The sequence below is a fragment of the Triticum dicoccoides genome, chromosome 5A (assembly GCF_002162155.2).
Source record: "Triticum dicoccoides isolate Atlit2015 ecotype Zavitan chromosome 5A, WEW_v2.0, whole genome shotgun sequence".
NCBI classification, from domain to species: Eukaryota; Viridiplantae; Streptophyta; class Magnoliopsida; order Poales; family Poaceae; genus Triticum; species Triticum dicoccoides.
This window is the reverse complement of record NC_041388.1, coordinates 404,722,039-404,735,850: the sequence shown is the minus strand read 5'-3', so window position 1 is coordinate 404,735,850 and position 13,812 is coordinate 404,722,039. Positions and strand designations below refer to the sequence as shown.

General features: G+C 46.0%; 1 protein-coding gene across 1 annotated transcript; it reads right to left on the bottom strand.

Moving 5' to 3' along the window:
* Positions 1-12,106: 12,106 nt before the first annotated feature.
* LOC119301854 (2-hydroxyisoflavanone dehydratase-like) lies at positions 12,107-13,566 on the bottom strand. The gene has a single exon (XM_037578827.1). The coding sequence runs from the start codon at positions 13,518-13,520 to the stop codon at positions 12,390-12,392; it is 1,131 nt and encodes a 376-aa protein (XP_037434724.1). The 5' UTR covers positions 13,521-13,566; the 3' UTR covers positions 12,107-12,389.
* Positions 13,567-13,812: the final 246 nt, after the last annotated feature.

Here is a 13,812-nt window from a genome sequence, read left to right as displayed (position 1 = left end):
TGCTTGATGACTGTTTTGAGATATGGAGGTAATAATATCAAAGTCGTGCTAATTGAGTAGTTGTGAATTTGAGGAATACTTGTGTTGAAGTTTGCAAGTCCCGTAGCATGCACGTATGGTAAATGTTGTGTAACAAATTTGAAACATGAGGTGTTATTTGATTGTCTTCCTTATGAGTGGCGCTCGGGGACGAGCGATGGTCTTTTTCTACCAATCTATCCCCCTAGGAGCATGCGCATAGTGCCGAGGTTTTTGATGACTTGTAGATTTTTGCAATAAGTATGTGAGTTCTTTATGACTAATGTTGAGTCCATGGATTATACGCACTCTCACCCTTCCATCCTTGCTAGCCTCTTCGGTACCGTGCATTGCCCTTTCTCACATTGAGAGTTGGCGCAAACTTCGCCGGTGCATCCAAACCCCGTGATATGATACGCTCTTCCACACATAAACCTCCTTATATCTTCCTCAAAACAGCCACCATACCTACCTATTATGGCATTTCCATAGCCATTCCGAGATATATTGCCATGCAACTTTCCACCATTCCGTTCATCATGACACATTCATCATTGTCATATTGCTTAGCATGATCATGTAGTTGACATAGTATTTGTGGCAAAGCCACCGTTCATAATTCTTTCATACATGTCACTCTTGGTTCATTGCACATCCCGGTACACCGCCGGAGGCATTCATATAGAGTCATCTTTGTTCTAGTATCGAGTTGTAATCATTGAGTTGTAAATAAAAAGAAGTGTGATGATCATCATTATTAGAGCATTGTCCCAAGTGAGGTATAAAAAAGGCCATAAAAAAGGGAGAAGCCCCCCCCCCAAAAGAATAAAGGCCATACAAAAAGATAAGGCCCAAAAAAATGAGAGAAAAAGAGAGAAGGGACAATGTTACTATCCTTTTACCACACTTGTGCTTCAAAGTAGCACCATGATCTTCATAGTAGAGAGTCTCTCATGTTATCACTTTCATATACTAGTGGGATTTTTTCATTGTAGAACTTGGCTTGTATATTCCAACAATGGGCCTCCTCAAGTTCCCTAGGTCTTCGTGAGCAAGCAAGTTGTATGCACACCCACTAGTTTCTTTTGTTGAGCTTTCATACATTTATAGCTCTAGGCATCTGTTGCATGGCAATCCCTACTCCTTGCATTAAAATCAATCGGTGGCCATCTCCATAGCCCATTGATTAGCCTCGTTGATGTGAGACTTTCTCCTTTTTGTCTTCTCCACATAGCCCCCCTCATTATTCTATTCCACCCATAGTGCTATATCCATGGCTCGCGCTCATGTATTGCGTGAAAGTTTATGAGTTTGAGATTACTAAAGTATGAAACAATTGCTTGGCTTGTCATCGGGGTTGTGCATGATGAGAGCATTCTTGTGTGACGAAAATGAAACATGACTAAACTATATGATTTTGTAGGGATGAACTTTCTTTGGCCATGTTATTTTGAGAAGACATAATTGCTTAGTTAGTATGCTTGAAGTATTATCATTTTTATGTCAATATGAACTTTTGTCTTGAATCTTATGGATCTGAATATTCATACCACAATTAAGAAGAATTACATTGAAATTATTCCAAGTATCACTCCGCATCAAAAATTATGTTTTTATCATTTACCTACTCGAGGACGAGCAGGAATTAAGCTTGGGGATGCTGATACGTCTCCAACGTATCTATAATTTTTGATTGCTCCATGCTATATTATCTATTGTTTTGGATGTTTATGGGCTTTATTATACACTTTTATATCATTTTTGGGACTAACCTATTAACCCAGAGCCCAGTGCCACTTTCTGTTTTTACCTTGTTTTAGGGTTTCGAAGAAGAGGAAAATCAAACGGAGTCCAATTGACCTGAAACTTCACGGAACTCATTTTTGGAAGGAAAGAAGCCCAGAAGACTTGGAGGGCATGCCAGGGGACTTATGAGGAGGCCATGAGGCAGGGGGGCGCGTCCACTCCCCTGGGCGCACCCTCCACCCTCGTGAGCCCCTCGTGGCCCCCCTGGCGTACTTCTTCCACCTATATATCTCCATATACCCTAAAAACATCCGCGAGCACAATAGATCGGGAGTTCCGCCACCAGAAGCCTCCGTAGCCACCAAAAGCCAATCTAGACCCGTTCCGGCACCCTGCCGGAGGGGGCAATCCTTCTCCGGTGGCCATCTTCATCATCCCGGTGCTCTCCATGACGAGGAGGGAGTAGTTCTCCCTCGGGGCTGAGGGTATGTACCAGTAGCTATGTGTTTTATCTCTCTCTCTCTCTCTCGTGTTCTTGAGGTGTTACGATCTTGATGTTTCCCGAGCTTTGCTATTATATTTGGATCCTATGATGTTTCTTCCCCCTCTACTCTCTTGTAATGAATTGAGTTTCCCCTTTGGAGTTATCTTATCGGATTGAGTCTTTAAAGATTTGAGAACACTTGATGTATGTCTTGCGTGGGATACCTGTGGTGACAATGGGGTATTCTATGATCCACTTGATGTAAGTTTTGGTGATCAACTTGCGGGTTCCGTGACCTTGGGAACCTATGCATAGGGGTTGGCACATGTTTTCATCGTGATTCTCTGGTAGAAACTTTGGGGCACTCTTTGAGGTTCTATGTGTTGGTTGAATAGATGAATCTAAGATTGTGTGATGCATATCGTATAATCATACCCACAGATACTTGAGGTGACATTGGAGTATGTAGGTGACATTAGGGTTTTGGTTGATTTGTGTCTTAAGGTGTTATTCTAGTACGAACTCTAGGGTTGTTTGTGACACTTATAGGAATAGCCCAACGGATTGATTGGAAAGAATAATTTTGAGGTGGTTTCATACCCTACCATAATCTCTTCGTTTGCTCTCCGCTATTAGTGACTTTGGAGTGACTCTTTGTTGCATGTTGAGGGATAGTTATGTGATCCAATTATGTTATCATTGTTGAGGGAACTTACACTAGCGAAAGTATGAACCCTAGGCCTTATTTCCACGCATTGCAATACCGTTTATGCTCACTTTTATCATTAGTTACCTTGATGTTTTTATAATTTCAGATTACAAATACTTTGATCTACTATCCATATACCACTTGTATCACCATCTCTTTGCCGAACTAGTGCACCTATACAATTTACCATTGTATTGGGTGTGTTGGGGACACAAGAGACTCTTTGTTATTTGGTTGCAGGGTTGCTTGAGAGAGACCATCTTCATCCTACGCCTCCTACGGATTGATAAACTTTAGGTCATCCACTTGAGGGAAATTTGCTACTGTCCTACAAACCTCTGCACTTGGAGGCCCAACAACGTCTACAAGAAGAATGTTGTGTAGTAGACATCAATAATGAAGAAAGAAAAAAGGAAAATAGATAATAAATGTTACGGGAATGCTTGTCGGCTTGTCCGTATTGTGCTTCCGCCAATGCCCATGGTATCTTAAGTGCGTAGTGATGTATGCGCGGTACAAATTTTGCGGGTATATGAGATGGGCGGCGGAAGCCGAACTGCTATTTCCGCTCCGGGGTTGATCGATCCTCGGGGGGAAATTGCTTCTAAGCCCCGGTATTTGGTTGGTGAACCTCTCTGTCATCCCTATCGCCTGGCGGCCTCCTCCCCTTGTGTTCGGCGTTGAGCTTGCCGGCCTGCTTGAAGACCCAACAGCTTCTGTTGGTATGATTAGCTGGTTTATCGGGGTGGCCGTGAATCTGGCAGGGTCGGTCCAGTATCCTGTCTAGGTTGGATGGTCCGTCTCGGTTTGCCTTGAATGGCTTTTTCTATTGGCCGGGTTTTGGATTGCTGAATCCGGCGTTGACCGCTGTGTCGCGTGATCTTTCATTATCATTGCGACCGTTGTGTTTGCTTCGTCGTGGCTTGCCATTGCCGTCTCGGATTTCGGAAGTTCCCGAGTCGATGGCGTTGTTGCTTCTGTGAGCGAGCCAGCTGTCTTCTCCCGCGCAAAAGTGGGTCATTAGAGCGGTAAGGGCTGTCATGGATCTAGGTCCTTCTTGACCGAGGTGGCATGCAAGCCATTCATCCCGGATGCTGTGTTTGAAGGCCGCAAGGGCTTCCGGTCTGGACAGTCCAGAGCTTCCTAGATGACTCTCCCGGCTGCTGGACAATGTGACTTAAGTCATCAGCGTCCAGTGGTCGGACATATGTTCCTTGAAAGTTGTCGCGAAAGGCGTCTTCCAAATCTTCCCAGCTGCCAATAGAATTTTCCTGCAGACTTTTTAACCAGTACCGAGCTGGTCCTTTGAGTTTTAGTGGTAGGTATTTGATTGCATGAAGGTCATCTCCGCGGGCCATGTGGATATGGAGGAGGAAGTCCTCGATCCATACCGCGGGATCTGTTGTTCCGTCGTATGATTCGATATTCATGGGTTTGAACCCGTCTGGGAATTCATGCTCCATTACTTCGTCTGTGAAGCAAAGAGGGTGTGCGGCGCCTCTATATTGGGCCACACTGCGACGTACCTCCGATGGAGTCCATTTGCGGTTTTCGGCCCGGGCGTGGCTAGGTTTGTCACGTCCGAATAGGTAGCTGTCGTCGCGTGTCGAGGCACGTCCTCGCGATCCGTAGATCGATCTTGCGTGTCCTGCTCTACTGTCCAAGTCATGTCGAAGGTCGTATCTACAACCCCGAGCTGTTTTATTCTTGCCTTTACGGCGAGGTGAGGCGGTCTGGTATTCGGCTTGAGTTGCCACTTTATCCGGACCAAGTTGTGGTCGACCTACCGCATTGTGCGATGATGGTACGGGCTCCAGCGCCTCGTCATCGAACTGAGGTAGCAATCTATGCTTCGGGTAGCTTTTGGCTGGGCCACTAAGGCCGTATTCTTAGGCGGCCAGGACTTCGGTCCATCTATCATTGAGCAGATCTTGGTCTGCTTGAAGCTGCAGCTGCTTTTTTTCAGGCTCCGTGTAGTGGCTATTAGCCGGCGTTTGAAGCGCTCCTGCTCGAGAGGTTCCTCAGGCACGATGAAATCCTCGTTGTCGAGGCTCTCCTTTTCCTCGAAGAGCGGAAGATAATTACTGTCCTCCGAGTCTCCGTGTATGGCCTGTTCATCAGGGCTAACTTGCCCATTTTCCCGTCCCCCCTGTTCGGAGGTTACCTTGATGGGGTCTTCATTATCTTCGGCATCGTCCGGAGTATTATTTTTTCCGGTGCCCGTACTACAGTCTTTGGAACGACGTGACTTAGAGCGGCATCGAGGAAGCTGGCGCTTGGGCTGTCTCTCAGGAGGTTTATCCTCAACTGGATCCTCTTTGTCATCGTTGTTAGTTTTTTCAGGCGTGTCCACCATGTATACGTCGTAGAAAGAAGTGGCCGTCCGTCGTCCATTGAATGGAGGGTTTTGGCCTTGCTCCTTGTCGGCATCGTCGTCCGTACTGGCGATGTCTTCGGAGCCATGGCCAAGCATGTCGGTTAAATCCTCGACATTGGCTATGAAGTGGGTGGCGGGTGGGAAGCAAAATTCCCCATCATCAGGCTCTAGTTCAAACTGTACATAGTTCGACAGAGAGTCCCCCGCCAAGGACAAGTTCTTTAATGAGTTCAGCACATCGCCCAAGGGCGAGTGCTGGAAGATTTCTGCGGTGCTGAACTCGAAGATCGATAAGCGATCAAGTTCGGTATCCGTGGACTCACATGGTTCGGAACTTATACCCGGAGAAGAGTCCGGAGTTCCGGTGACACGAGTATTGCGTGAGGTTAAGTCCATGTGCGGCTCCAACGCCGGGGAATCTGTGGCCTCCGTGGTGGGGTTGAGCCTCCAATCCTTGGACGCCGCCGCGTGCTCTGGATCTAAGGCCAGAGTGGTCACAGGAGCTATCTCCTGGATGCGGCCTGACGACAGATTTAGGTCATGTTCGTCAAGGTGACCAGGAGCGGTCGCCGCGGTCTCGAATCCGGTGAAGACCAAATCTCCATGGATGTCCGCAACGTAATTCAAGCTCCCAAATCTGACCTGATGGCCAGAGGTGTAGCTATCGATCTGCTCTAGGTGACCAAATAAGTTGGCCCACAGCGCGAAGTTGCCGAACACGAAGATCTGTCCGGGGAGGAAGGTTTCTCCTTGGACAACGTCACTATCGATGATTGAAGGGGCCATCGAACTTTTCGTCGACGACATAGTGGAACTCTCAATGAAAGCACCAATGTCGGTGTCAAAACCGGCGGATCTCGGGTAGGGGGTCCCGAACTGTGCGTCTAAGGTCGTTGGTAATAGGAGACAGGGGACACGATGTTTACCCAGGTTCGGGCCCTCTACATGGAGGTAATACCCTACGTCCTGCTTGATTGATATTGATGAATACTAATATTACAAGAGTTGATCTACCTCAAGATCGTAATGGCTAAACCTTAGAGGTCTAACTTGTATGGCTATGGTAATGAGTCTATCTTCCGGACTAAGTCCTCCGGTTTATATAGACACCGGAAGGATCTAGGGTTACACAAGGTCGGTTACAAAGAAAAAAAAATCTACATAGTCGGTCGCCAAGCTTGCTTTCACGCCAAGAAAAGTCCCATCCGAACACAGATGCAGTCTTCGGTCTTCACATCTTCACAACCCATCAGTCCGGCCCATGGCTAACAGGCCGGACGTCCGAGGACCCCTTAGTCCAGGACTCCCTCACCCCTCGAAGACAAGCCCTGGCCGAGAAACATACTGAGGAAAGCAACCAATGCAATATGAAATCTGGTGACTACTATATGGTGAAATCGGCAAAAGGCCAAGGCCGATCCAATTCTTCCGGTTCGGTTTTTTCGTTCGGTTTTTTTCATGAAAAAAAAGTTCGTCAAAACCTATCAATATGGGATCTAGTTTTGAAGATCTCGACGCAAGGAATCCAAAGGTGAAAACGGTTCGAGATTTGGACGCACGGTTTAAAAGATAAAATATTTTGAATAAATGGATCTACGAAAAAAGGGAAAACTCTCAGGTTGCGACAAGTGGCGCGTTGCATGTGCGCCACTTGTCGCGACCTGGGAAAGTGGAGTGTTCTTTGCAACGGGTATTCCTTAAGGCTCGTCGTAATGTGAGTATCAAAGGTAGTATCATGCATGCCAACTAGACAAATTTGATGAGACAACATATAATTAAATGAAAAAAAAATTGAGTATCATATTATGATACCGTATCATATTAAACGTTATGCTACTATGTGTCATACATGCTAATAAATGAAGTTATCTATGATACTATACAATACAGATATAGTATACATCATACACTAGTTTCATGATACTAGTATATCATACTTGCCATTACAACCAGCCTAATTAGTGATTTCGCTATCTACCTATCTCATTGTGGAAAACGGAAAGAAGGCCCGTGTGAAAAGCCCACCAGCAGCGCTGACTGGGCAAAAAAAAAAGGCTAGTCCACCGTAGTCGCAGAAATTTAGTTTCCTCAAAAAAAAAGTCGCAGAAATTTAGTGTTACTCAATAATAAAAAAGTCGCAGAAATTTAGTCGCCACGCCGCCGCCGCAGGGATTCAGCGACGGCTCGGCGCCATGCAACCTGCTGCACTCGTCAATTCTTCCGGCTCCAACCAACGAACTAGGCAACCAGCGATGGTTAAACACATCACGCTATTTACTAATCTCTCTCAAATTCTCATTTTATGGCAGTGTTGAATTGATACATCGGATTTTTGTTGTTTTGGTTGTCACATTATGATTCTATTTTCTTTTGCGGGAAAAGAACTGCTGATGTTTAGCACAGAGTTCTTACAGAAAGGTCCTGAGACAAGAAAAATCATTGAAGCCTCCAGCACCCCGTTGATGACGACGATGGCGAAGACGTATTGCCGGCGCGCCGTCGCTGCTGCTCCACACAAGCCTTGGATTTGGAACAGACCCTCTGCAGACGGGAAGTCGACGAAGCTCAGCCCGGAAGGCCTCCATCCCGCACCGTTGAAGCCAACGCCCTGCACCGCACCACCAGCTCGATTCAGATCTTCGAGATCCCGGATCCGCCGCCCCGCGGACTCCAGCGAGGGAAAAGAGCACTATTATTCTACGAAGAGTTCCTATTCTGTTCAGTACGTGTCCTAGAAATTATCATGATCGTGATGCAAATTATCTTGTACTAGTTCCTATCTTTGATGCAATTTTTCTGATGTCGAAATTATACTGTCTATCCTTGCTGCACTCCTCAATTCTTCGAGACGGCCAACGAAACAAAAAGGTTTTCCATAGCACTATTGATTACATTATTATGTCTTTTAGTTCCCGTTTTGTAAAATTATAGATCAGATTTTAGCTCTTTTGGTTGTGTGACATGTGATGTGACATATTATTGATCATATAGTTGAATTTAAATTACTACAAATATAATCATATTTTTATAGTGTCTAAGTGACATATTATTATAGTATTATGATAGTTAGCAAAAATCCGACTTGGCTTAGCCTCCATGTCGAAATCCTACATTCGTCATTGGACCTGTCGCCCCCCCCCCCCTATGCTCAAATCCTGGCTCCGCCCCTGGAGACCTTACCGCCATTGCTAATCTAAGAAGATGCGCCCCTTCTGCCCCCCTCCCTCTCACGGGAGTACAGCGCAACGGCGGAGGAGGAGGCAAGCACTAGGGAGAGCAGAGGAGGAGGAGAGGGTAACGGTGACGGCGACGGAGAGTCGGAGACGATAGCGACGTGGTCTCCTTTGCCCCTCTCTGCTTTTAGGCGAGGAGCAGACGAGACAAGGCTGTGCTGCACAAATGTGTCACGGCTGGTGCGGCGTGCTTTGCACGTGAACGTTTCATCGGATTTCTTGGTGAGAGAATGGAGGATAGGCGCTCATCGTGGTTCTCTTTTGACGTGTCGCTGCACACACATGACTGGTAACAAAACTTATGTGTGCAGCGCACATCTCAATGAGTAAAATGGAGAGAGAGAGAGAGAAAGGCATCTCGCATTGATTGTGATAATAATGGAGTAGATGCAACCCCACCACCCACCTCATCAACCTTTGACTAGTCGGTGGAAGGCCTCCTGCTTCGTTTTTAAGTGTTTTTTTTGTTTAGTTAGCACTGGTGTTATGCTTAAAAATATGAGGCAATGGCGGTTACCTAAAGATAATAAAGTTCTCTCTGCCTAGCACCTGTCTCGACGGTGCGTCTTGTGTCGTCGGAGGGCAAGTGAAGGTGTGTCTTTGATGGATCTCACGGAACTCGGTCGGTGTTTGTTCTCGATGGATCCTCATAGATCCGGTTTACGTTTGTCTGTATTTATGTGTCTACAGTTTGGATTTTTTTATTTACGCTTCTCTTCATAAGCAAGGGTTGTTTTTATGATGTGCTGGTTCTCGGGGCCTTATCACGTTGACTCCCCAGCTGTTTACTGAAAAAGATTTGTCCGGATCTTATGAGGTAGGGGCAATGGCAACATGCATTCGACTCGCTTCAGTGTTTGTAGTCGTCGTTAGGCGGTCTATGGATATAAACATATTTTTTGTTATTTGTGATGTTCTTATACCGGGCAATGATATTTGATGAATAGATCAAAAGTTTTTTCCTGAATTTTTCTTTTCTACAAAAGCTAATTAGTTAAACGTGGCTATGTATCGTATGTTGTATTAACTAAAATAGATGATCCTGCTATTATTGTTATATTAAACGGATGTAGATGATACATGTGGACTTTTAAATTGTCAATTGACTAACCAAATATGTATTATATGTCATCATAAGCGTATTTGAATTCATATACGAATGGAGTTTCTAAACCTATATTTTTCATCATATACAATACATATTTGATTAGTCAATTCGCTGAACTAAAAAAAGTACATGCATCCGTTCAGAAGGGGTATTTTATTTCTCTCATCATGCAAACATGTCGCCTTGGGATGCAATATGTATAAACAAATCAACTCAACATTCAACCATGCATGCACTTTAATTTTCAATATGCTATTTATATTAAATAATTATTTTGTAGATGCGTAATTATCAGATATAATAAATTATATGTTTTTTGAGAGAGTCGGTCAAAGTGAAACCAAATTTGCTACTTGTTTGAATCAAAGTTTGAAACCTAACAAACTTCCGCTTCAGCTCTCATATTATCAATTCAGATATATTCATGTTCAATACAAGCAAAACTCATTGAAATATATTGCAACCAATCAATCAAGTTAATCATTGGTTTTAGCTCGGTAATACATCATAACACACATTCTGAACTTAAGTGATAGCATTTTATGGTAGAATATTCCATCTAATCGATGCAATCCCTCCCATAGAAGGCATCAACTAGTGTGCCTCCTCCTCTCGTCACTACATCCCTTCATGGTTGTATTCCCACACCATAGGTCGCAACACCTCAAAGTCAAAAAAATGGGGGAAGAAGAACTGCAGCAGAGCGGCTAGGATTTTGACCGCCTCTGACCTTTGGCATTCATGTTGTTCACCTCAGGTTATCATACAATCAGCAGAAAACCAACCACCATCTCACATCCCCTTGCCTCTCTTACAACACTCACTTATGGGTGCAATATAATGGACGGGCACATACGCCAACCTAGAGCTCTTGGACGCATGGGAGTCGAAGAACAAGGTGTTGAGCAAGCATCTACTTAGTTCCAAACTCTAGCACCTAGTTTTGTGGTCAATGTTGTTAAAGAATTTGGATTTCTGTTAGACGTTTATGGTAATGCCTATAGAATGAACGTTCACGAGTGCTTAGGAGCTCAACGATCATCAATCAAGCAGAGTCGATCAAGGTTTTTAGCTCGTTAAACCCTCCATGAGCCGAGTTGTCTGTTATTCCACCCCTACCGTGTGCCTACAAAATGTGAGTTATATATTTTTAGTTATCAACTTAAATATCTAGAAATAGTGTTCAACAGCTCGCAACATTTTAATGATGAAATATTGCATGTTTTTCTTTGATATTAAAGGAAATAAAACACAATTAATGTAAAAAACATGGTATTGTACTTGTACCGTTTAATACTTTAAGTTTTGATTTTGATGAGTTTCAGTTGATTTAGGTTTTCTCAAAACTCGGGTCAGTATAAAAAGGTGTAACTTGCTCTTTTATAATAAAATACAACTGGGTGCAAATTTGCAACATACAATTTTCACTAAACTGAAGTTGTACTTATTAAAATCAATTGAGACTTAATAAAATATCATATGATGGATACATGGATGGACCATTTAAGTTTAAGTCGCTGTTTGGTTGGGGACCAAATGGAATGGAATGATTCTAAATTTTGTGTTATCCCAATGATTGATTGGAGAATGCCCCAAAATGGAGTCGAGTGAGCTGGATAACTAGGGAAAATAGCCAGTATGAGGGACTAACTGATAACCTTTCAGCTACTGAAAATGGTCGAACCAATTGACTCCTCTCTCTCATTTCACTAGTTCCATACCACTGAGTAAGCAATAGTTAGAACACACTTTTAACTAGAACAATTATGCCTTCCATACGAAATATCAAGTTGTAACCATTCCATTCCATGGCGACAAAACTATGCTCCTTTGGTTAAAACAATTATCATAGGAACTTTAAGGAATATAATTCTTGGACAATTTTCCTATGTGGATTGTCTGATTTTGTAGGGTTGAGTCTCATCAGAATGTCTGCTAGTGTTCATTTGGATTATGTTTGTTTCATTAAATAAATCCATCTACTCAAGCCTCCCATGGATAATCATTTGTTTTTTACGATGTGTAGTAAAAAAATATCATAGATAACCAAATTCCTTAGGATTTGAGTAGCTATGGCATTACAATCCAATGTGTTTTCTGTTCTTGCTTTTATCTAATCATGTGCAAAGGTCCTAAAAGGGTTTATTTTAAAAGCATGTATGGTCATTTCTCATTAACTCTTGGTGGTGCGTGGTGTTATACAATCTAGATTTGTTGTGTTGTCTTCATTATTAAATATGTTGTTTGCAGTAGCTAGGTCTCTTTTTTTAGAACCCACAAGAAATCTACGCACCCTTATATTAAGACAGGTAGGAAGCAATAGTTACAACAGAAAAGTCCAGAAAAAGATAACTTGCCTCCGATCGAGTGTGGTTTTTCTTTTGCTTTTGTCTCATATAACAAACTTATGGCTAGAGACAACTCGAAGAAATTGAGAGAAACCTTTGGATCACGTCTTTTGCTCTAAAAAGGCACCATTCCATATTTGTTCTTTAAATGTGTGGTGGCTACTGGCCAAACAGATTTAGGCTCAAATATCTTCCTTCTTTGGTACTACTACTGTAACTAAATAGAGAAGACGTTTTTGCAGTGAACTCTAGGTTGCGATTTTTTGTCAAGAATCACACCCAAGCGAAATAAGCAATCCGACTGTCATCTCCCGCCTGGATGTGTATGCATGCTACTATACACGTCGGCAGATCACGCGGTGCAGCTCAGCCCTCAGCGATGAACGCCGCGACGCGATCCAGGAGCTGCTTGGCGCTCTCGCAGTCCGTCTTCCCGAGGAAGAAGTCGTGGTCCTCGCCCTCCGACTCGAACCACGCCGCGGCGCCCGGCGCCTGGCACGCGCCCGCGGCCACGCCGTCGTAGTACGCGCGGATCCTCCTCGCCAGCACGTCCTTCTCCGCCGCACACACCAGCATCCTCTCGCACGCCAGCAGCTCCAGCGACGACGCGCCGGGCGCCAGCGGGTTGATCCTCGGGTCGTCGGCCCTGCCCACCGCCCCCGGGCACGTGTACGACCAGATCATCCCGTTGAACATGGGCACCGCCGGAGGCTCCCCCTCGATCGCCTCGCTCCCGCTGAACCACGGGTGCAGCAGCACCGCGCCCTCCATCCTCGGGTGGGAGTTCACCGCCGCCCTCACGAGCATCTCGTGCACGATGTTGGCGCCGGCGCTGTCGCCCGCCAGGAAGAGGCGGGCCGTGTCGCCGTGCCCGGAGATCCACTCGTCCTGCGTCGACGGCGCCACCGCCCACTGGAGCGCGGCCCAGCAGTCGTCGTAGGCCGTGGGCAGCGGGTGCTCCGGGGCGAGGCGGTAGTCGGCGGACACCACGAGGACGCCGGCCGCGGCCGCGAGGGAGTTGACGTAGCTGTGGTACGTGGCGTCGTCGGCCGACCCGATGAGGAAGGCGCCGCCGTGGAAGTAGACGAGGACCGGGAGCTTCTCCGAGGGGTCTCGGAGCTTGGGGAGGTAGAGGCGCACGGAGACGCCGGTGTCGGCGTCGAGGACGACGTCCCTGGAGGTGACGCCGGTGGCCTCGTCCAGGCCGGCAGGCGAGACGGTGGGTTCGTTGAGGCGGTCCATCTTGCCGCACTTGTAGATGCGGAAGTGCCCCGGGGACTCCAGCAGCACCTCGCCCTCGGTTTCGGCTTCCGTGGCAGCCGCCGGCAGAGCCCCGTTCTTGCGGGATGTAGACGTGCAGACGCCCGGGCATGGCGGGAAGGTGGTAGATAAGTAGCATGGTGGTCGGGGTAAGTTTCTCCGACGTACGGTTAGTGGTCGGCAAGGCTGGGGCGCTGCCCAGCCAGCCGAGATGGCGGATCCGCTCCTGGTGGCCATAGAGGAGAAGTGAACGACAGGATAAGCCTGTGTGTGGTGAAATGGTGACGAGGTCGTGCCTTGCCGTATCATCAACCAGCCATATATGCATGACTGGGGGCAGACTTCTTAACGTCGTACGGGCATGACTTCTCAACGGGACTGCATGTGCCTGTAGCTCCTGGGCGACAGCCGACAGCAACGGCTTGGCTACTCAACGGGCATGACTTTTCAAACCAAAAATGGTACTCCTACTAGGACCTCAATAATGAGGGACGTCACATCTGAGCGTGTAGATGCTACGGAGTACGGA